This window comes from Diadema setosum, chromosome 8, assembly GCF_964275005.1.
Source record: "Diadema setosum chromosome 8, eeDiaSeto1, whole genome shotgun sequence".
Classification (NCBI taxonomy): domain Eukaryota; kingdom Metazoa; phylum Echinodermata; class Echinoidea; order Diadematoida; family Diadematidae; genus Diadema; species Diadema setosum.
The window spans coordinates 17,249,623-17,272,554 of record NC_092692.1 but is presented as its reverse complement, the minus strand read 5'-3'; the positions used below and the strand labels follow the sequence as shown (position 1 = coordinate 17,272,554).

General features: G+C 37.4%; 1 protein-coding gene across 1 annotated transcript; it reads right to left on the bottom strand.

The window, feature by feature from the left end:
* Positions 1-476: 476 nt before the first annotated feature.
* Positions 477-21,976, bottom strand: LOC140231513 (guanine nucleotide-binding protein subunit alpha-13-like). Its single transcript, XM_072311648.1, has 3 exons — positions 21,500-21,976; positions 4,218-4,268; positions 477-2,485 (listed from the first exon to the last, which is right to left on the bottom strand). The coding sequence occupies exons 1-3, from the start codon at positions 21,974-21,976 to the stop codon at positions 1,916-1,918; spliced, it is 1,098 nt and encodes a 365-aa protein (XP_072167749.1). The 3' UTR covers positions 477-1,915.
* Between the last annotated feature and the right edge of the window lie 956 nt (positions 21,977-22,932).

Below are 22,932 nucleotides of genomic sequence, written 5' to 3'. Positions count from 1 at the left end.
TTTACTCGACATAGTTAGAAAGAGAGCCAGACAGATGGACAGAAAGGCAGACAGACAGGCATACACACAGACAGACAAACAGATAGAGAGAGACAGAGACAGAGACAGAGAGAGCTAGTTTCTCTATTCAATGCTTGACATGTTACACTTTCTTTTTTTTTGGCTTTGTGACATTTGAATAGTGTTTCTTTTATGTTATTTCTTCTTTGACTACAATTCCCTAGATTTGATGGTCCTCAGGTGCATATTGGTGCCTATCTTGCATAATTACACAGTTAATATTATTTCAATGTTTCTCTATTCACATATGTGACCAAACAATTGCAATATTCCGGTAACAGGCCACTTACACAAGGTAGTCAAGTGATATATAGTCGTAACTTTTGAGAAGGGGCGAGTTGGACAATGAAAAGTTAGGTATGACAGAAATACACTCTGTAAATTGATTGACTTTACTGGACTTTATTGGCTGGAAAATCTACACACTGCAAAAAAATGAAAAAAAAAAACAAATTATGTAAAGTAAAGGCTTATCAAAGTGCATGCTATGCTCATTTTTTTTTTTTTTTCACTCCACATCTACTTAGGGCTTTTCTACTGCATGTTTTCATATTGCACATAGATTTCCGTCCTCTAGCACATCCAGTGCAAACATAAAATCTACTTAAAGCCCCATTCATACAGGATTTTACTTCCAGTCTGCTATTCTGGAACAAGTATAACAACCGGTGGATGTCATACCCACTGTCTGACTTGGTTACAGTGAACTGAGAATCAAATTGGGTTCAAACTACATTGTACTGTACATGTAGGTGGTTACGAGGAGTGGGCATAGCCACTTTGCACCATGAGAGAACATCCATGTCAAAACAAGCAAAAAGCCCATGTTGATGGGTTTGGGTTCCCAGCAGAGAACTAGTGCTACCACAAACAACTGCCCCACTTTTAGTCATGCTGAAAAAAAAAAAATTCTGCTTCAATCTGATCCTTCCTCTTTTTCACTTCTTGGCACAAATATGGTGTCACGTCTGTCATATGACCAGGGCATCCTGTTCCCCAATATCAAGGTCTTTCTTTACACATCCACCATCAATGTCAAAAAGTTTCTGAATATCATCATTTAGTTTTACCCTGTCATCAACTCTTACAGAAAGAAAAATACTGCTATTTTGAACAGCAAATAAATGAACACTATTCTTTTAAAACTTGGCATAGTACAATTTAGAGTTCTTTTCTCTGGGTGTAAAAAAAAAGTTGTGGAAATCTCTGGAGAGGAGGAAATGCTACAAAAAAAAAATCCACCAACACACAAACTTTTGATTACATTCTGAAAGGGACCAAAAAATGGACCCACAATCAGTTTAAAGGTGCATAGGTGTATATACGCTTTGCTGCACGTTTGAAGCATATAGATTACATAGAATTAAATGCAGTTTGACAGATCTATACAAACTACGCTAAGTATTGAGAATTGAGTGTCTTATACCTGGACTGTCAAACTTGCTTGACAATCACAAAAAATGACAAGCACATGTTTACTCTGCACGAGGTAAAGTGTTCATCAAAGATGAATAAACACGAAAACAGTGGATATCAGACACTTTAAAAAAAAGATGAAGAATCAAGTCAATATTGGAGTATGCTGACCCCTCCTAGATTTGCATCAACTCCTTGGCACAAAATTGTGCGACAAAATCATCAGCTTCTACGAAATGAATGCTTGGGTTTGCATGTCATATGCAATAAGCAGTGATGCACTGCGTTTTGTGTGGTTTGAGGCGATGAAACATCACACTTTAATGAGCAGGAATGACACAAATTATACAAACTTGTGCCACACATCACATTTCCCTGCAGCTTGTTGTGGGAGGAGGGTGGGATAGGGCAGCAAAATGTCCTCTGCGTCTCCCCACAATCACTGCAGCATGAGTTGCTGGAGGCTCTCTTGGAGGATCGTGTCCCGCACCGCCTGAAAGATGAAGGTCATGTTCTTGGTGTCTACGGCCGTCGTGAAGTGGTGGAAGAGCGCCTTGCTCCGGTCCTGCCGCTTCATGTTGAACATTTCCAGGATGAACTTTTGCACGTCGCCAAGTTTGTGGGGATCCCCCTGGAAGGCGGGGAAGTAGTCCCTGATGCTGGCGGTCTCCACCTTCTCCTGGAGCAAGTCCGTCTTGTTGAGGAAGAGGATGATGGAGATGGTGGCGAAGCACTTGTGGTTGACGATGGTGTCGAAGATGTTGCAGGACTCCACCAGCCGGTTGGTTTCACGGTCCTCCATGAGCACTTGGTCGAACTCGCTGGACGAGGTCAGGAACAAGATGGACGTCACGCTCTGGAAGCACTGGAACCACTTCTGCCGCTGGGACCGCTGCCCACCGACATCGACGAAGCGGAAGGGGACGCTCTGGACCTGTATGACATGTTCATGGATGCCCTTGGTTGCCTTACGCGCGTGAAGAATGTCTTGGTGAGGTGGTATATAGTCCTGGAATACAGAGAGACAGATCAGGGACTGAAAATGCAAATTTTCTCCTCTACATAACTTTTTTTTTTCCCAACTTGCCCCGCAGGGTAAGCAGATTTTCAAATTGTTGCAGAACCTTTGCCCAAACATGACTTTTACTTGCCTGAAAAGAAAGTGCAAAGATATACGAAAATGATATCGAAAATCACTTATAAGTCAAGGGTTTGATAAAAACACAATCATTCGAATAAACAAGTTGGTTCACATGCTTAAACACTCGAGTAAAAAAAAAAAAAAAAAAAATGGTTCAACCGAGTTTACGTGTTTCATTGCATTGGGACTTCGTCACGTAAGTGTTGGCAAATTTCTGAAATTAAATCAAAGCCCATTGCATCACTGAATGAACATTATCTTTGTGCTTCTGTATGGTTGACATCATGGGTGTGAAAGGGGGTAAAATGAAAATAGGTGGTTTAAAACTTTGTGTTTGCCCAATTCAGGCAAGCATTTATTCTCATTGTTCCAGAACATTTGCCCGACTTTGATTTTCACACGCCTCGGCAATCTTGCAAGTGCTTAATACAGTCTCACCCTGCTTGATGTCCTTGTTCTGTCTTGAAAATTTGGCAGATTTGCAATCCTCTATATGCCCCTGCTCATCTTCTAATTGATAAACCTTTTAAATGTACCAATAGGGAGCTTTAGATTTTGACGCGTGGACGTTCAGAGGGAAAAAAAATATGTTCCGAGCATGCGCAGAAGCGCGCGTCAAGTCGATCTATTTTTAGCTTGCATCGTCTAAGTTTTTCACTACGAATACTGGGCTATTTTTTCGTCTGCACAGTTTGCAACGTAGAGAACTACTTCATGCACTGATCATATGGGGGCACGATTTTACTTTTTATACGTTGCATCCCAGCGTAATCTAAAGCTACTTTTCAGCATGACGCAGGGGAGAGGAGAACGTCCAGCGCAAGCGTCGTCTCAAACGTCCGCGCGTCAAAATCTAAAGCTTCCTAATGCCACTTCCCAGCATGACAGAACTTGTCATGGATATTAGGAATTAGGAGGATATAATCCATACGTATTATTTGATGTGCAAAGGGCAGAAAGTTCTACTGATATAGCAACTGTTGCCTTAGTGTAAAAATTCTGTGATAAGCCAATGAAAAGCATTCTTCAACTATTGAAAGATTGAAAAGATTTTATTTTCTGCATTTCATATTTTCTTTCAGAATAACAAAAATAACAAAGGCAGGTTCAATTACACAAATACAATTCTGAAAATTATTGACATATTACATAGTAAGTCATATTTTGTATGTAAAGACAAATACAACGTTAAATAACATACAAAATGTTTATATGGCCAATAATGACTTAATTCACAGTACAATATATAATATATACATATGATGCAGAGGGCCGCCGTTATAAGCCGTGCTTGAACAGACGGACAGCCAGAGTTAATATTATTATTCATAATAATATTATTCATACCAACCTGTACAGTATTTGATTTAATTCATAATAATATTATTCATACCAACCTGTACAGTACAACATGGTATTTTTGTGCTGGTAACCACAGACTATCATTATATGATGAGGATATGCATCTGAATATAAAACAGGATCACAGGTTTTAAGCAAACTTCTTTCCTTCATTCTCAGTGGATATAAAGACATAATGAAAAATAGATAATTCTGGTAAACCTTTACTGGACACTAGTGAAAGGGTCTGTCCACTTACAGGTTGTCCAATCCGATCAATTTCATCCAAGAAGTACTTCACAGAGTCCGCCTATGGAAAAAAACATAGAACATGAAGATCAGGAGTGAGGAATTCATTTCAATGATGAGCACGGAGTGTACTTAGTCTCAAGACAATGTCAGGATAATGTGATACAACAGGTAAAGATATTCCCTTTCTTTACTTCCTCTACACGAATTGAATACCCAACATCCACTTGTATATTTCATTACATACTTCACTGTTCAACACTTTTCAACTTTTTTTTTTCTCCGATGGCTCATTTGGGCCAATAAAATCTTTTAGTCTGAAATTCTGTTGGCCCCGAAAAGAAATGAAGTGGCCCAAAATAAATAGAAATACAACAATAAAATTTGAGTCTAAATTGCCTGATAGGTCCATCTGTTTGGAGATTTGGTGGTCTGACATCTCAAAGTGGCGAAAGATGTAAAACTATTTAATATGAAATATACAATATTAGAGATATGGTTTTAAAATTCAACAGTTTTTCAAAATCATTTACTTTATTATATACGGTATTTCTAGTACAGCAATCAATTAAGAATTTCCAAATCATAACCATCACATGTATTTACAAGAATACCGAACAACAAAAAAACAAACAAACATATGTTGGATGTTTCCAGAGAAATAAACAGTTATGATCTGTTGTACAAAGTAGCTCCATGGTGAGACTGTGTATCAGCCTGTCTGACATCATCAAAAACACACACACACACACACACACACACAAGAGGGAAATCCCCCTCCCCTTCCCCCATTTCATCCACCACCTCCGCAACACAGAAAGTTTGTTCAATCAACAAGAGTTGCTTCCGCTGTGCTGAGTGAGCTCACTTTCCTGCTCCCCCCCCCCCCCCCCCCCCCCCGGCCCCCTTGAACTACAAGGGCTTCATCATAAGTCACTGTAGTACTCTCAATACAACCATGGAGCTATGTTATACAACTGAGTAAACCTGGGCGGCATATTTCTGACCTTACTGAACCCTGTAAGTTACATGTACCTGACTTTGCCAGAAATGAATACACTTTTTATAGGCCTATGCCTCATTCATGGGAATTACAGTATGCACACACAAAGGTATCATAAACCCATTCACATGTTGTTGTTGTTGTTGTTGTTGGTTTTTTTTTAATTGCAATGAAAAAATTCAATTCATTTGACCGTTGTTATTCACACATGGCCAAGACAACTCATTCAGCTACAAGAAAACACTTCATGATAAAATCCGATACTGTGCTTGCCTAAACAATGACTGGGACATCACTCCAGGCAACCTCATCCAGGGCATAGTGTGGCCAGTTGCATCATGGGATAAAAAAGTGTTTTTTTTTTTTCCGCCATCACAAGACTTTGACATACATTGTGCAAAGTAAATTATGACAATTAAAGGGTTCAAAAATAAAAATCAAGATGTAGGCTGTTTGTTGCATATACATGTACATGTATGTGGATCCTGACCATTAGTGATCTTTTTTTCTTTCTTTTTTTTCAAACATACTCAAATATCGACTAGTTTTGGCATCATGTTACTCGATCTGATTTTTTTTAAACATTATTTTGGGATGTGTGTGAACAAGTTTTGTGATGTGTTCACACAACTGCTCTGAAAGTGAAAAATGAAGTATAAGTACCATACAGATACACAGCTGCATAATAAAGACTATAGTGGATTGAACAATCTGAAACTTTTGAAGTGACTCTGTGGCCTTCAACAAATAACCCAATTACCAAATTTCACTATTCCAATTTCTGTTTCAGAGAGAACTTTATCTGGTAAGTGATTACATTATAATTGGGCAACATGATATCACAAATAACCCAATTACCAAATTTCACTAATCAATTTCTGTTTCAGAGAGAACTTTTATTATCTGGTACGTGATTACATTATAATTGGGCAACATGATATCACATACTGCTGTACTTCCCATATCAGCTTAACTTAGGCTGCGTTTATCTAACTTGAGAGAGAGAATCACATTTCTAAACGCGTTTGGAACGGTGTTTGCAAACGTGGTTTAATATGCGATTCTCCGGGTGCCGCGTTTATCTAACCATCATACAATCGCGATTCAAGTGGTGTCACTGCGCAGCTGCTTTGCGCCGTTTGACCCGGGAAGTAAAGGTCGACTGCATATCACCAAACAAGCCTCATCAGTCACACTCAAATAATAGGCAGAGAACACAACCGCAAACATCTGGAATTTGACCTTGAGATATAAACGCGTTTCAAAACGGCATTGCGTTTATCTACTCACAGAACGGCGATCGTGGTCTCAAACGTGTTTCAAACCGCCCTTTGAAAGGCGTTTCAAAACAGCATTTCTAAACGCGTTTGAAAACATGGTTGCGTTTATCTAACCCCTGAAAAATGCCTCAAACGCGTTTAGGATCGTGATTCTGCCTCAGAAATTTTTTAGATAAACGCAGCCATAGACCACATAGTGTGTGTGCACAGACATGGCAGAAATCCTATTATGAGTAAGAGTCACTCCTACACAAAGTGTCGCACTAGTTTAATTAAAGAATTGAGAGGATTCTAATTTAGCATGATGTGCTGACTGATGCAAAGAAATACAATGTAGGTTAGTTTCCACAAAAAAATATGTTTATAAACGAATTTTTAAAAACATCTTTGCCATCTCTGTATAGAGGGTTCTATTTATATCTGGGTTTGTATTCCATCACATGAGTAACAACAGAGAATGGCAAGCATTCATATAGATGACCTTCAGAAGCAGGAAATATTGACACAACTATTATTACCATAATTTCATTAAGATCTTTAGTAATACCACCTTGTTTGCAATCATGCTCCCCTGAAAGGAGTGGCAAACAAAATGGTTTAAGTTCAGTAGTTAATGTTAATTTACATATCTACTCTTACCTGCCCACACAGGCACTAACCAAAAACCACAATAGCTTTATGTTCCTTTCAATATTGAGTACAGTGTACATATAATATATCTCACATCCACAAGAACCTACAAGGGTAACCATCAACAGAATTAATTCAAGTTAGGTTGAAGGGAATGAAGTCTAATTGTACATTTTGTACCAGTAGATTGAGTGTATGCAGCAACGAATACACATCAAGTTTGAGGAGAATCCGACAATCTGTTGAAGAGATATGAATTTGTAAATTTCAGCGCAGCCATAATTAGATATCGAAAGACGACTATTTCAGTTTGAGATGTGTTACATCAATATAAACGAACTATAGTTGGAATTCCACAAAATGTTATTTTCTTATGAAAAGTACACATTCCTGTAATTATTACTGACATTACAATATCATTCCCAAGCATTCTGATGTGTTCTACTACCATGCATTGCTGCATTCCCTCAATAATTCACAGAATTTGGGCTTCATTTTAATAAGCGCCCCTCTATGGCCTTTGGTTCTGCTTTTAAAACCACAAGCTCATTGATAACTAATGGCATTCACATCTTGTCTGCCAACCGCAATGCTTTGTGGGAGGTGGTCTCACCACTGAGCTTCTGTATCCACCTCTAACCAAAAGATTTCTTGTGGTTGGGAAGGTCGGCCATGACAACTGTAGAGTGTTCACACTTCTTCTAACTTAAAAGGCAATTCCAGACCAATCAAAAGTTTGTCTGAAAAGCAAGAGTGAAATTAGATAAGCACAACAATGAAAAATTAATCAAAATCAGATAAAGAAATTACAGAGGTTATGAAATTGTGAAGACTTGCTAATTTTTGCAAAGCAGTTCTCGTACAGTTTATATGAATATATGGGAATGAATACGGTTATTGTTGTAAAAGATAGCTATACTCCAAGTTCACATGAACTTCAATAGCTGACCTGTGTTTTTCCATGATTTTGCATGAAATATTTGAGATTTTTCTGCAGCATAAAGATGTATGATAACACCATACACTAGACAATGAAAACAAATAGACAGTGAATTTCTTTCACAAAAAAGTACAAATAGTAACTTTCATTCAAAAGAAAAAAAAATCATGTAAAACACTGTATGAATTATCACAACTTGTATTGGGCTGTATCATGTAGTGACAATGAAGCAACATTGAATTTATCAAACTAGCTGTTCAAAGTACATTCAAGGGGTCCTTGAGCCTGCACTTGTAATAATCATTCTATTTAACTTATAAACACAGGTATTCACACTATTGCCTCATCATATTTGTTTTGGGGTACATTCTCCCAAAATCATAAGGAACGTGACATTAGAATAGCAATGACACAATTTGCAAGTTGTACATGTACTGATGTAGTGGCAAACTTACAGTTGTACAGGTGTCGATGACACTTACTTTTGCAACGCTTTCATTGCAGGCATTATTTATAAGCATAATATTATTACATATCAATTTCTCTTCTTGCACTACGAGCTTCAAAGAAGACTGTGAACAACTTGAACAATCACAGTTGTCGTCCTATTACGAGAAGCACATTCCAAAGTTCAAAAATTCCTGCACGGTTGTGTGGTGAATTACGAACAATAGGCAGAGAAAAAGAAGCAGCGCTTGGTACCCCAAGGGATGAACAAGGGTGCGTAACGTTTTTGACTGCCAGCCATTCCCCGCTAGCCAACAAAAGTTTTGCATGGCTTCACTTCAGGATATCTACCCACTGACTATTTCAAAATAAAGCACAAGGATAAGCACAGATCTTGGATATATACATGTCTATCGTTTACCAGAGCAATACACACTAGTGGTTGTAGAGGGACTGTACAGTACTGGTTGAGGTGGGGATTCATGTTTTGAACATTCCTATTGAGAAACCTCATATGAAATATGAAAGAGCATGTAATCATAAGAAGGATTCAACGTTTATGTGATGAAAATTTGTTTTCAAATGGCTGAGATATAATATCCAAAAAAAGTGATAATAATAAATGGTGACAGGGCACACCTTTTATTAGGATCTCTTTGTTTCACCTTTTTTTTTTGTTGTTGATATCTCAGCCATTTCAAAACCAATTTTCATCAAATATACTTTTGATACCCCTTAGAATTGCACGCTCTTTGACATCTCATATAATAGTGCTGTAGAGTGGATTCTGAATATCTCGCAAAACGTTAAAAGCTAAATCCTCACCTCGAACAGAACTGTACACACCCTTTAAGGCATTACCTAAAATCACCAGAGCAATACATGCTTGTTGTCTTGAGGCATTATCTAAATCCAAAGTGTACTTCTACACCTTGTTCAAGTTTGACCGTATGTCTGTTTGTTACATCACATTGTACCTTTGGTCACTTGCGGGTGTGCTGAGAGCGGGGCGCCATAAAAAGAAATAATGAAATGTTTTCTCAATCAACGTACAATGTAAAACATGTTTCTCCACAGGCGCCATGAAAAACATACAGTGCTGTCAAATTTGGAAGCCAAAAGAAAACTGTTATAGATTAATATGTAAATGTACATAAGCCAAAATCTCTTGAAGGGGATAGCTAGTAAACTGATCAGTGGAAATCAGTGGGAATGCTGGGGATGATTGTTCCAATCCTTGTGGGATTCATTTAAAGGTACATTCAGAGTATTGTTGTGTGAAAATTATTTGCTTCAGAATGGTCTCATATTCAAGTAATGTGCAGCTTAATCGCCCCGTCACTGTACAGGCATGCTAACCTGGAAAAAATGCTTGAATTTCACATTTGATGCATATATATGCACATTGTACAGTTCAGTTGTATCACAAAACACCCTGCTGCACAAATATTTCGCAATAAAGCTGCAAATAAAATGAGATATCACTAATTTTTTCTAAACAATCACAGTGATGGCTTATTTTAGAAAGAGTTTTTAACAAAAATACTGTCCACATTTTGTAATGGTACTTAACATTAATTAGAATAATTACCATTTTCATGTAGGTTATTTTTATCTCTAACTCACATTTCAGAACTATTTTGAAGTGCTAAAGGTGTTTCTTTTTTCTTCTGCAAAAGCTAGCAAGGGGCTTATAGAATTCAGGATTGTGCAATATATGAAAGAGTTGAACAGTGAACTGACTTCAACCACCACTCTAAACAAAAAAATGACAATAAGTTTGGAAAACATAATCTCACAATGAACTAGAGAAGCACTCTGAGAGCGCAGACCTCCGCCAAGCATGCAGCTCATTTCCACCACTGATCTTGTTCTTCCATAGAGATATCAGTGATTTCCACCCATACGTACTTATAGCATTGTATGCTGAAAGTCGCCTGATTTCCCAATATAGAAGCCCGTGTTACATCATAAACCCTCAGAGCTTTGCATGGCGCTCCTCGCCCTAGCAGAAACTAGAGCACGCACTTTAATGCGCACATGCAAACCTCAAATACGCGCAGCCTGATCTCCCAAGTTCATTGACCCTACCTGCCAAAATATCAAAAATCCTTCATAAATTCCCCCCAAATTCTCGGATCACTACCAAGTTTTTGGACCCCTACGATGACAGAAATGTTACCATGAATGGGCATGGAGGCATCATCTTTGGTTAAAGGGATGGTACGGAATTGATGAAGATGAGGATTGGGCTTTTAAAGGCATTGTTTACCATTAATTTTTTTTTTTTTTTTTTTTTTTTAAGTTCGAGTTATCACATTTGATGCATATGTTTAGGTCAGTTGTATCACAAAACATCCCACCATGAAAAATTTTGCAATAAAGCCTAAAATATCAGGAGATATCATTACTATTTCTCAATAAATCATAATTGTGAATGGTTTAGTCTACAAATAATTTCATCATATTCATAAGTATTGTTCACATTTTATATATTCAGCAATACTTAACATTGAACATACTGATTAACCTTTTTACATTGGTTGTTTCTATCCCTATACAATAACTTACATTCTAAATCTACAGTATTTTGAAGAACTAAAGCTGGGATTTGTTTCATCTGCAAAAGGTAAATAATGCCTTAACTCTTTGTGAGATACCAGGAAACCACTTATGAAATAACACAGAGCATACCATCATAAGAGGAATTCAAAGTTTATTTGATGAAAATGGGTTTTGGAATGGCTGAGACATCCAAAAATGAAGTACTACAAAGTGATCATAACTAAAAGGTGGGTCCCACTCCCACCTTTTGTTAGGCCCATTCTTAGCCTAAATGTTGAATTCGTCTTGGAATTACATATTACTCTTTTACATTTCATAGGAGGTTTCTCATTATCTCACCAAAAAAAAAAAATAATAACAATAAATTTCAAATTAGAAACCTTAAAGGGATCATGTAGTTTTGGTTGAGACCTAATTTCAGGTTTCTAACGTTTTTTGGTGTGATAATGAGAAACCTGTTATGAAATATGAAAGAGTATGTAATTCCATGAGGAATTCAACGTTTATTTGATGTAAATTGGTTTTGAAATAGCTGAGATATCCAAAACAGAGCGATTCTAATAAGTGTGGGACCCACACTTTATTACAATCGCTTTGTTTTACTTTGTTTTTTGGATGTTTCAGTCATTCCAAACCCGATTTTCATCAAATAAACTTTGATTTCCTCTTAAAATGGTATGCTCTGTACTATTTTATACATGTAAGTGTTTTCTTGGTATCTCGCAAAAAGTTAAAAGCCCAATTCTCATCTCCACCAATACTGTACCAACCCTTTAAATTGGGTCTCAACCAAAATTACATGGTCCCTTTAACCCTTTCTGTGCCTGGGACTTTGGACAGAGTGTACAACTGTATGGGGTTTCCTGTGCCAATTGGCTCTCAAAGTACACAAAGGGTTGAGGTCAAGGCAGCAGTGGCACACATCAGAAAAAATCATTGCATGTTATTTCATTATCAAACACATTTGTGATATTTTCCCTCGGGGAATTTTGTTCATAAAAACTTTTAACAGTCTTGAATTAATTTGAGCCTGTGTGGTAAGACATTAATTATGAAAACCCAACATACATTTGTATGATATGTAGGCCACGATATCCTCTGGCATTATAAGCCAGGGGATACAATGATGCAAAATGGAGCAGTCTGCAGAAAAAAAAAAAAATCTACATATACCATGAAGGTACAATACCTACATGTATCTGATCTAGTGCATTTTTGTCAATTAAAGTTGTCCAATACACATCAAAATCAAATGTCCATTTGCCACGTATAAATGTCTGTTCATACTCTAGCCATTATCCTGCGAATCAAATTTGTATGTTTATGCTCATACACTTTGTACTTGTTATCTTGTTGGCTGTATCAGTCATTTATCAACTGGTAGCAATAGGCTTGCTTCAAGGATACATGTTGTATTAACTTCTTTTAATGAGAAGCTTTGTTGTTGTTGTTTTGACTTAACGTTACATTTGATGTTAAAGGTGTATCACCTGCGATGTACAGTACATACAAACGTACATAGTAAATCCCACTACTGTTTAGAGCTTTTGATTTATAAACCAACATTTTTCTTTATAGCCCTTATCCCATGAGGGATGTACATGTTATACATGTACAGAGCTGAACTACCTGAATAAGTTTGATCAAATAACCAAGAACACCTTCCCTAAGACTAGTAGCTGCCCAAATGCACTGTAAATTTTGTTCTTTCCCAGTGCACTACACATGAGGAAGTACGACAATTTATCTGTTTCCCAGGCTTGGTACAAATTGTGGTACCATGCAGCACTCATTGTTTAAACAATGCAACTCGAAGTCAAGTACATGCACTTGAGAGGCAATACAGTAGCTTTCAAAATCACTCTGAAAGGCTTGCAAAATATTTATAGAAGTTGTCTCTTGTTAGTGGTAGCATTCTCTTCTTGAAACACCACAATGTAATCCAAAAGAGCATATAGTCCACAGAAGGGTAGTGTAAAACCAGAAATTTTTGTGCGCCTTTTTAATTTCAAGAATTTCATGAGAGCTCAGAAAATTAAAATGCATACGAAAGTTCTTGTCTACACTATATGCATTGAATGCCAGTGGCAATTCACAAAAATTTCATGGCCCGAAACAAGCTGTTGCCTTCATTTCGCGAAAATTTCATGCCTTTTTGGCTTTACAGTATACACAGCCAAAACAGTTTGGGCTTTATATACAAAATGTATATCAACTATACTTCAAATCTATCGTCGTAGAGTAAATCAAATATCAATTCTTTCGTAGACTCTGGTGTAACAGGAATGAGTCAGTATATCTAACATCATCCTCCTGAAACAAAATCGTTTTCTAGAGGTAATATGACCTCTTTCTTGGCTGACCATGGTCACATACAAGGACCATCCTTCAAGCTGTGATACATTATCATTGTCTAATTTCTAGGAATTATACATTGTAAATTCAGTGAACATTTCCATTCTAGTGGACTTTCATCATCACTAATAAAGCATTCAGTAATCATAAAATGACGGAAGCAGCCTATCTACTATATAAACTTGCGTCACGTTGTACATGTACTTCAGAATACTGTAGGCGCCTACAATTCATCGATAGTCTGCTTGCAAAGTCTAGTACAAAGTCCCAACCCTGCCACAATATCCCTACATGTATATATTATAATGTGTTTTTTTTTTTTTTTTGGGGGGGGGGGGGGGTAGAAAGAGAGAATTACAGCACTTATACCTGAAAGTATGTTGGCTATAATAATGTTCCATTTTCATATTTAAAGATGTAAAAATGAGAGAGCAGAGATATCAAATTCATCTGAGCAGAAAACAAATCACACTCTCCCACAGCCCATAATGAAAATTTTCTGTGTATTAATCATAATGGGTGTCCTGAAAAAGAGTTTCCATGTTTTTCTTATGTATAAACCTTGAATGGGTTATATTCAGTGAAAAGAGATCACAATAAATGTACATGTGTAATAGTATTTCTCCCAAGCACATAGAGTACTTATAATAGCAACATCTTAAAATGTTGCACATATGACTACTGCTTGGTAATTAAAGGGTGTGTACAGTTCTGGTCGAGGTGAAGATTTAGCTTTTAACGTTTTATGAGATATTCAGAAACCACTTTATTAGATGTCAAAGAGTATGCAATTCTAAGGGGTACTGTATCAAAAGTTTATTTGATGAAAATCGGTTCTGAAATGGCTGAGATATCCAAAAACAAGGTGAAACAAAGAGATCCTAATAAAAGGCGTGGCCTGTCGCCTTTTATTACTATCACTTTTTTGGATATCTCAGCCATTTGAAAACCAATTTTCATCAAATAAACATTGAATCCCTCTTAAAATTACATGCTCTTTCATATTTTGTAAGAGGAAGAGGTTTCTCATTATCTCACTTAGAAACGTTCAAAATATGAATCCCTACCTCAACCAGTACTGTACAGTCCCTATGAATCATAGTGGTGGTGTGGCTGCAATGAGAATTTACCAAAAGTTGCATATTTTGAGCTGTACCCCTCAGACTGTGTTTGTTTATTGTATGTATGTGTGTTTATGTGTACACATCTGTTTTCTTTGTCTGATTTCATATTTCTGGCTCAAACGCTGTTTGCGACTGCACTTTTTCGGCATTTCAGAAACGGGTTTCTATTAAACCCAATAATCAAAACAGCTTCTTAGTTAAATATCCCTGAAGGTTGTTTGGAAACCTGATATTTGATAAACGCATCCAAAGACATCACTGAAAAGCTTTGAGTTGGGGGAAATTTGAAAATACCAGTTTCAGAAAAGCAATTCTAATCTATCAGGCTCTCGTGATGTTGAGTCACAAACAATATATATCCCCTCACACGTCTCCCACTTCAGATCTTCTTCATTTCTATAAGCCCTCACTTGAACATTGTTTCAAGGTCAACAGATAGTCTTGTCTCCAGTTGTAAAACATATATTTTGTACTGTTGAAATAATTAATTAATTACTAAGGCTAGGGCCACAATATCCACAATTATATTTGCTTCTAACAGAACTCACATACTGTACGGTACAATTGTACAAGTTATACTATCAAGGCAGCAAGGGCCATTCACACTTGTGGTGAAATACATCATGCGTACAGTACCATGCTCAGGGTATAGTATTTTGTGATATGAATGCAAATTATACAAGTTAGTCTGTACTACTGTACCTTGCGGGCGTCTCTGAATGCCACATATTTTTAGGGTGGTAACTCAAACTTTGTGTGAAAACTGAAATATGCATGCCACATTTGAATGTGAATCCTGTCAGTAAATACCACCCATGTGGGTGTACACATTTCTCACATGACTTCACACTTCCTGTCTTCTGCCTATAGGAGATAACATGTGTTTTATGTGCTGTGTTTACCTCAGAAAAGTGTACTTTCGGGCCAGAAATACCACAGTATTTCGGAAACATGAGACCAGAACCAACTGAAAAACCATATCTATTACCATGGTATTTCATCAATGAGAATGGTGACAACAAATGAAGAGTTCGTTCGCAAAAACCGATAAGTCCATATTTGCCAAATGGAGATATTTGTGATTAAAGGTCAAGAAAAATAAAGAGAATAATAAGAAAATTTTTGCTTCTTTTGACCATAACTTCAAAAATGTACCTTTATATGTGGTGACCAATATATCATTTAAAAGGTATTATTTTGCACTTTATGACAGAGACCGTACTTCAAAATCTTCAAAAATGGACTTATCGGTTTTTGCGAACAAACTCTTCAAATGTACCATGGTATACATTGGTAAATACCACAGTACAGGCCTCTGCACACCAAGCACAGTACAGGCCTCTGCACACCAAGCACAGTAACGGCAACGGTCCAGTTTTTTGTTATGGTGCGCCACAAGGAACCACGTCTGGTTCTGTTTATATCACTTCCTCGCTAATGATTTTGTTCAAATATAAATATTCAGTTGGTAATTTTGTTGCTCTTGATTTTGACATTTGAGTAAAATTTTTGGTGATTTTGTACCAAAATAATTAATAATATTTTTTTTATTATTTTTTTTTTTAATCGAAACAGAACCAGGCATGGTTCCTTTTGGTGCACCATACATGTAGCAAAACAAAACAACCCCCCCCCCCCCCAAAAAAAAGACTATTGCTGTTACCGTGTTTGGTTTAGGTGGCCTTAATTCCTACTGAATGGACCTATAAATGCCAGTCAATAAACACACAAGGAACTTTGCATGAACTCTAGGCTCTGCATTCAACTCCAGCAGTAGTTTGGCATTTCCAGTATTTTCCCACCCCTCCCTGTTGGCAGTTGTGGAATTAATCAGGTTTCCCTTGCAATTCTTAACTATGTACATTAAAGTGGGTTTATGGTCCTGAAAGACACAAAGGGTCATGGCACTGGCAATTAACTGCTGATGTTTTTACAGATTTTGCGGTGGTAACATGACACACACAAAAAATTGCAGTTGGTTTCAATCAATAACCAAGCCAAGAATTACAGGATATCTGATTACACAATGAATTAACATTACTGTCGTTATAAAATCTACACATGTGATCATTCTAATCTCTGCAGCAAAGAGCTGCCTGATGCAGACACTTTTGGGCTCTGTACCAATCTGAATGCACACATATAAATCATTTTTTGGCCTACAAAAGAGAAAAATCAATATGCAGACAGGTGAAAAATTTCAGGAAAGAGTGCAGGCAATAAACTGATTGAGCAAATAGATTTCAGAAGTGTTGATTATCAAGGAGAAATTGTTATATCAATGAAATCAGCACTGCAATTCTACTGCACACATTGAACATCTTTAAAAGAGCAAAAAGACCAAGGGAAACCCCTTTTTACTTTATTTCATAGCTGGAGAGATTTTTTGTTGTTGTCGTTTACAAGAAAATGTATTGGGGGAGGAGAGTGCTGGGAGAGATCAGGGCGACATCATGTTTATTCTCATCACAAGAATTACACCAGCCCTGTATTATGTAGTCCCCTTTGTATCATATGATGTCCTCTGGCGAGTAGGATCCGATGGGGAATATGTCTGCCCTATCCTGGAAAAAAAAAGTCAATGACTCCACGAACACTGATTGTGGTAATATTCACTGGAACCCAAACGATGTTGTTATGTGTACTGAGTATCAAAACATGATAATTATGGTATCAATGCACATCCACTTTACACGTCATAACTCACTGACCAGCTTGTCGAGTCTGGCCTATTGAATGCATCATGAATCATATCATCCAAACACTTATGAAATTGTCGCTAAATCTATGAATGCAAAGATCTTATAATCCATTACGGACATGCTGATTTTGCTACAACACGCATTTCCCATAGACACTTGCCTGAGTATACTCCGGACTCGTTCTCAATGGGTTTGAACTATACCTACAATGTACACAATATTTAGCAAACTACTCAGCATGGAACCAGAACACTTGATTTAGGTCATTCAACGCCTCACTTTTACCATAAGCCAGCCTCTAATCTCTTGACCCACTCCAAAAATATTCTACAAGTAGTTCAAGGATATCTTTGTTGGTTTTTCTGCCCTTCCCCACATTCACCTTGTCTCCTCCACCCCCCCCCCCCCACCACCACCACCACCAACACAAGGACAGTGGTTAAAGGGATGGTATAGTTTTGGTTGAGACCTAACTTCAGGTTTCTAGCATATTTTGGTGAGATAGTAAGAAACCTCTTGTGAAATGTGATATGAGGATGATATTCCAAAAGGAATTCAATGTTTATTTGATGAAAATTGGTTTTGGCTGGGATATCCAGAACAGCGATTCTAATAAAAGGTGGGACCCACCTCCTATTACGATTGCTTTGTTTTACTTTATTTTTGGATGTCTCAATCATTTCAAATCCGACTTTTCATCAAATTAACTTTTAATTCCTCTTAGAATGGTATGCTACATTGTATGTACTACTTCATAAGCTGGTTCTTGGTATCTTGCAAAAAAGTTAAAAGCCCAATCCTCATCTCCACCAGTACTATACCATCCCTTTAAACAGTGTAACTCTGGATGCACCTTACACGTAGGCCTACATCACTAGCTGAAACCCATTGAGGATGGGCTGATTTCCCATAGACACTTGCCTGAGTATACATGTACTCAGGACTCATCCTCGATGGGTTTAATACGAGATTACACTAAAAAGAGGAAGTTGTTTCAATTAAATCAAAGGAGAAAAGTGGCAAACAACAGAACCTTTGGACAGTCAAACAAAGGTTCAAAGGTCACAATGACCTATGAATGAGATTTCATACATATCGCCTTTGTCTGTGTGCTCTGATAATACTAATGATTGATGACATTTAAACTACACCACTATTCATACCACCTGTTATTAACATTTTTTTTTTATAGCTGGCATGACTGATACCATTTAATTATCAATCATCTTGAAGAAACAAACTATTTGAATTAGAAGCTCAAACTGTGATAATGGGATCAACGATCATACTATAAAATCATTATGCAAAATGAAACAATGATATTGATAACTAGTGATACATGTAATGATAAACTCCTACATTATACTTGGCAAACTATACTGTAGGCCTACAATGTAGTCACTTCTCAGTATCAGGGAGGTTATACCTAGAGCAATCAGAAAGAGACTTTAGTGATACACAATATCTACACTAGGCAAGAGTATTGACGTTTTTCTAATATCAGGTTGACTTTACATTCTCTGTTCATCATACCTTGTGAAGAAATATACAATAGTAGCTACAATGTACTGTATCAAGGTTTATAACAGACTTAGATTTACACAAGTACAATCTTTGCACATCCTCACTAAAAAAAGAAGAAAAAAAAAAGAACAATTATTTTGATATAATACACAAATATACCAGGCCTGAGAGGCTCTGGTTAAAACTATGTGCATGAGGTGACTTCAATAGCATTATTTTCTGAGGGGTGCAGCCCTGAAGAAAATAGTGCTGTTGAAGTCACCGAAGGAACATACAGACTGTACTTTAAAGGGATGGTACAGTATTGGTGGAGATGAGGATTGGGCTGTAACTTTTTGCAAGATACCAAGAAAACACTCATGAAATAGTACAGACTAGAGTATATCATTTTAAGAGGAATTCAAAGTTTATTTGATGAAAATCGGGTTTGGAATAGCTGAAACATCCCAAAACAAAGTAAAACAAAAAGGTCGTAATAAAGTGTGGGTCCACACTTTATTAGCATCACTCTGTTTTGGATATCTTAGCCATTTCTTAATGAATTTTCATCAAATAAATGTTGATTTCCTCTTGGAATTACATGCTCTTTCATATTTCATAAGAGGTTACTCATTATTTCACCCAAAAATGTTAAAAACCTGAAGTTAGGTCTCAACCAAAACTATACAAGCCCTTTAAAGGATGTGTACAGTTCTGGTTGAGGTGAGGATTTAGCTTTCAACCTTTTGCGAGATATTCAGAAACCACTCTATAAGATGTGAAAGAGCATGCAATTCTAAGGGGTATCAAAAGTTTATTTGAAGAAAATCTGTTATGAAATGGCCGAGATATCCAAAAACAAGGTGAAACAAAGCGATCCTAATAAAAGGTGTGGCCTGTCGCCTTTTGTTATTATCACTTTTTTGGATATCTCAGCCGTTTCAAAACCAATTTTCATCAAATAAACATTGAATCCTTCTTACAATTACATGCTCTTTTATATTTCATAAGAGGTTTCTCATTATCTCACTTAGGAATGTTCAAAACATGAATCCCCATCTCAACCAGTACTGTACAGTCCCTTTAAAGGAATTGTTTACCACTGGGAGCAGTGATTTGAAAAATGTTTGAGTAATCACATTTGATGCGTATGTTTAGGTCAGTTGTATCACAAAACATCCTACCATATAAACATTTTGCAATAAAGTCATAGATATAAGGAAATATCAGTACTCTACCCATGTGCCAAATATGAAAGTGATACATCAAATGATAAAGATTACAGAGGGGGCCGGGGCACACTTTGCCCCCCTCCCCCCCCCCCCCCCCAGGCCTGATAGAAAGGGTCAAAATAACTTGGGTAGTAAGTACATTGACCATATTATTTGTAAGAATGAGTATGAGACTGTGAAAGGAGGGATTGAGAAGCAGACTGTAAACCCAGACAGGTTTATATTGAGGATGGAGTACAATATGGATTCCTGATTCTTGTTTTGACTATACGAAGAGCAAATATCCTTCAACAGGACTCATCCATCTCATTCTTGTTATCTTTTTCATGCTCCTCTTTATTGACTATTCTCCCAATTATTCTTCATTTCTCTCACAGACTTTTAGCTTCATACACATCAAGGAGAAAAAGATATTCATTTATTAAAGGACAAGTTCACCTTCATTAACATAAGGATTGAGAGAATGTAGCAATATTAATAGAACACATCATTAAAAGTTTGAGGAAAATCGGACAATCCGTTCAAAAGTTATGAATTTTTGAAGTTTTTGTGCAGTCACCGCTGGATGAAAAGACTACTGCAGTGTATGATATCACATGCGTACAACCATATAAGGAAAATATAAAGAGAATTGCGCAAAATTTCATCTTTTGAAAAAAGTACACATTCCCTTGACTCGTTACTGACATATGTTATGGGTAATATTATTCCCATTGCCTTTAGAAAGAGGCAAGTCAAGTGCTCTTTTATTATGCGAAAAAAGTGAAAATATGTAGAATTTTCTTTACATTTTCTTTATACTATTGTACTCATATGACATCATGAGCCTTAGTAGTCTCCTCATCCAGCGGTTCCACACAGAAGATTTAAAAATTCATAACTTTTGCATCGATTGTCCAATTTTCCTCAAACTTTCACTGATGTGTTCTACTAATATTGCTGCATTCTCTCAATCCTTATGTTAATGAAGGTGAACTTGTCCTTTATTACTATGCAGACAGTGAATTGCACTTTCTTGAATGTTATCAATTTTAACAGGATTTCAAAAAGTAATACATCAAAGGAAAGTATCTAGTGGTAAACAATAATTCACTTCTCAGGGGCGGATCCAGGAATTTTGTAAAGAGGGGGCACCTTTACAAAATTAAAGAGGGCGCACGCACCCCTCCCCCATTTTTTCTTTGTATTTCTTGTGTTTTTGCACAAAAAATAAATAAATAAATAAATGAGGGGGGGGGGGGGGCGCCCTGTGCAGTCTTCCCTGGATCCGAACCAGATTGATGTTCTGACCAAGTAGGGACGTAGCCCCCAGTACTAGTACTACTAGTAGGCCTATTTAGTAAATCCTAGCTTTATGATTGATGGTATGCACTGCATATAAAAGTATATGAGGGGAAAAAACAAGGGAAAACAGATTTTCCAGGTTAGATGTTTTTACAATTGCAGCTTTTAGCAATCTTTGGGGCAATATGTATTCTTTCCTTTTCCTTTTTTAGCGTTTGAGAACGTACCAAGATGAACTCTCTCCGCCTGGCATATGCCGTCCTGATACCGCCGTCTTTCCACAGTTCTTTGCACGGGTGAACGAAGCGTGCGAAGACCGCTGCGTCGATGGTGGCAGTCGCAGAGTTTTCAAAACTCATGATAGTGTCTGCATGGGTTTGATTAGCCGGGTTACTCCACTGTACCTCTGGATTTGTCAGTTTGTCCCTGGCGTCCACTAAAACTTTCATCCCTTTGATGACATTCCCGTAGATAATCCTGCGGTATTCGTTCACCTCGTCTTCCGTGAACTTCTGCCCGTGGATGATTTTCATCTGCTTCAGAAAAGTACTTTTTCCACTCTCGCCAGCGCCAAGCAGCAAAACTTTGATCTCCTTCTTGATGTAGGCCTTATCTTTCTGGATCTGCTTGTCGATGGCTTTACTTCTCTCCAAGTTTTCTTTTTCTGCCTGTGGTAGGCAGCATGTTAGTACCGTGACTGCCATTTTGACGAGTAGAACGAATACGAAAGAAGAAACAAGTTAGCTAAGTATCTCCTTGCTGAACTAACGCTTCCGCCACTGCATACTAGTAGGTGCACGTTGCATGCAATGCCAGACTCGAGAATCTCTCAGTCTCGATAACGCTCAGGGCGTACGATTGCCTGTGATAACACCTGTGTCGTGAGCAGCGTAGCTGCTGTGAGTACACTGTGCACTTTACACAGAAGTATTGATTCAACCCAGCCCTTCGGTGTGCAATAGATACACAGCAGGTTACGCGCCCCGCTAATAAATAGACACCTGAAAACTTTTTTTTTTTTTTTTTTTTTTTTTTCTGTGAGTCCCCCATTGGTGGTGGTGGGATGATCCATCACAGAATGGAGTGGCATGGTAATGAATATGGTGTAGTATGGCGCACGCCGCCTGAACCGTGGAGGGAACTCCTTGCAAGGTCGTATTACCCCCGAAAGTGCGTGCCACGCCCACCATTAGGATAACGGACCGCTACTCTGCGCTCTGCTTTTTGAAGTACAATAAATATTTTAGGATGCCACTTTAAAACTCACAACGCATAAGGCCAGTGCTGATACCTAGAATGTGGACATGAATGCACAATTTTTCTGTAGTGTATCAAAATACAGATCTACGGAAAATCGGTATTGCAAACGAGATGAATACAGGCGGGAAACAACAAAAAGAACAAACAAAAATTGAATGAGCACGCAAATTTACAATATTAAGGGCGCCCTACTATTCTTCAGCGAAGATAAAATTATTATATCCTAAAATTCAGGAAAATTGTGTAATTTTGCCTTCAGATTTTAAATCAGCAGGCCTACTCTCCTATGGCTTTTTCGGTTGTGTTCTATTTGATTGATGGTTTTTATAGTCATAAAATGTTAAACTCAATTTTTAATGAGGGCGCGATAACTTTTATATTGACAGAGCAAGAAGAAGAT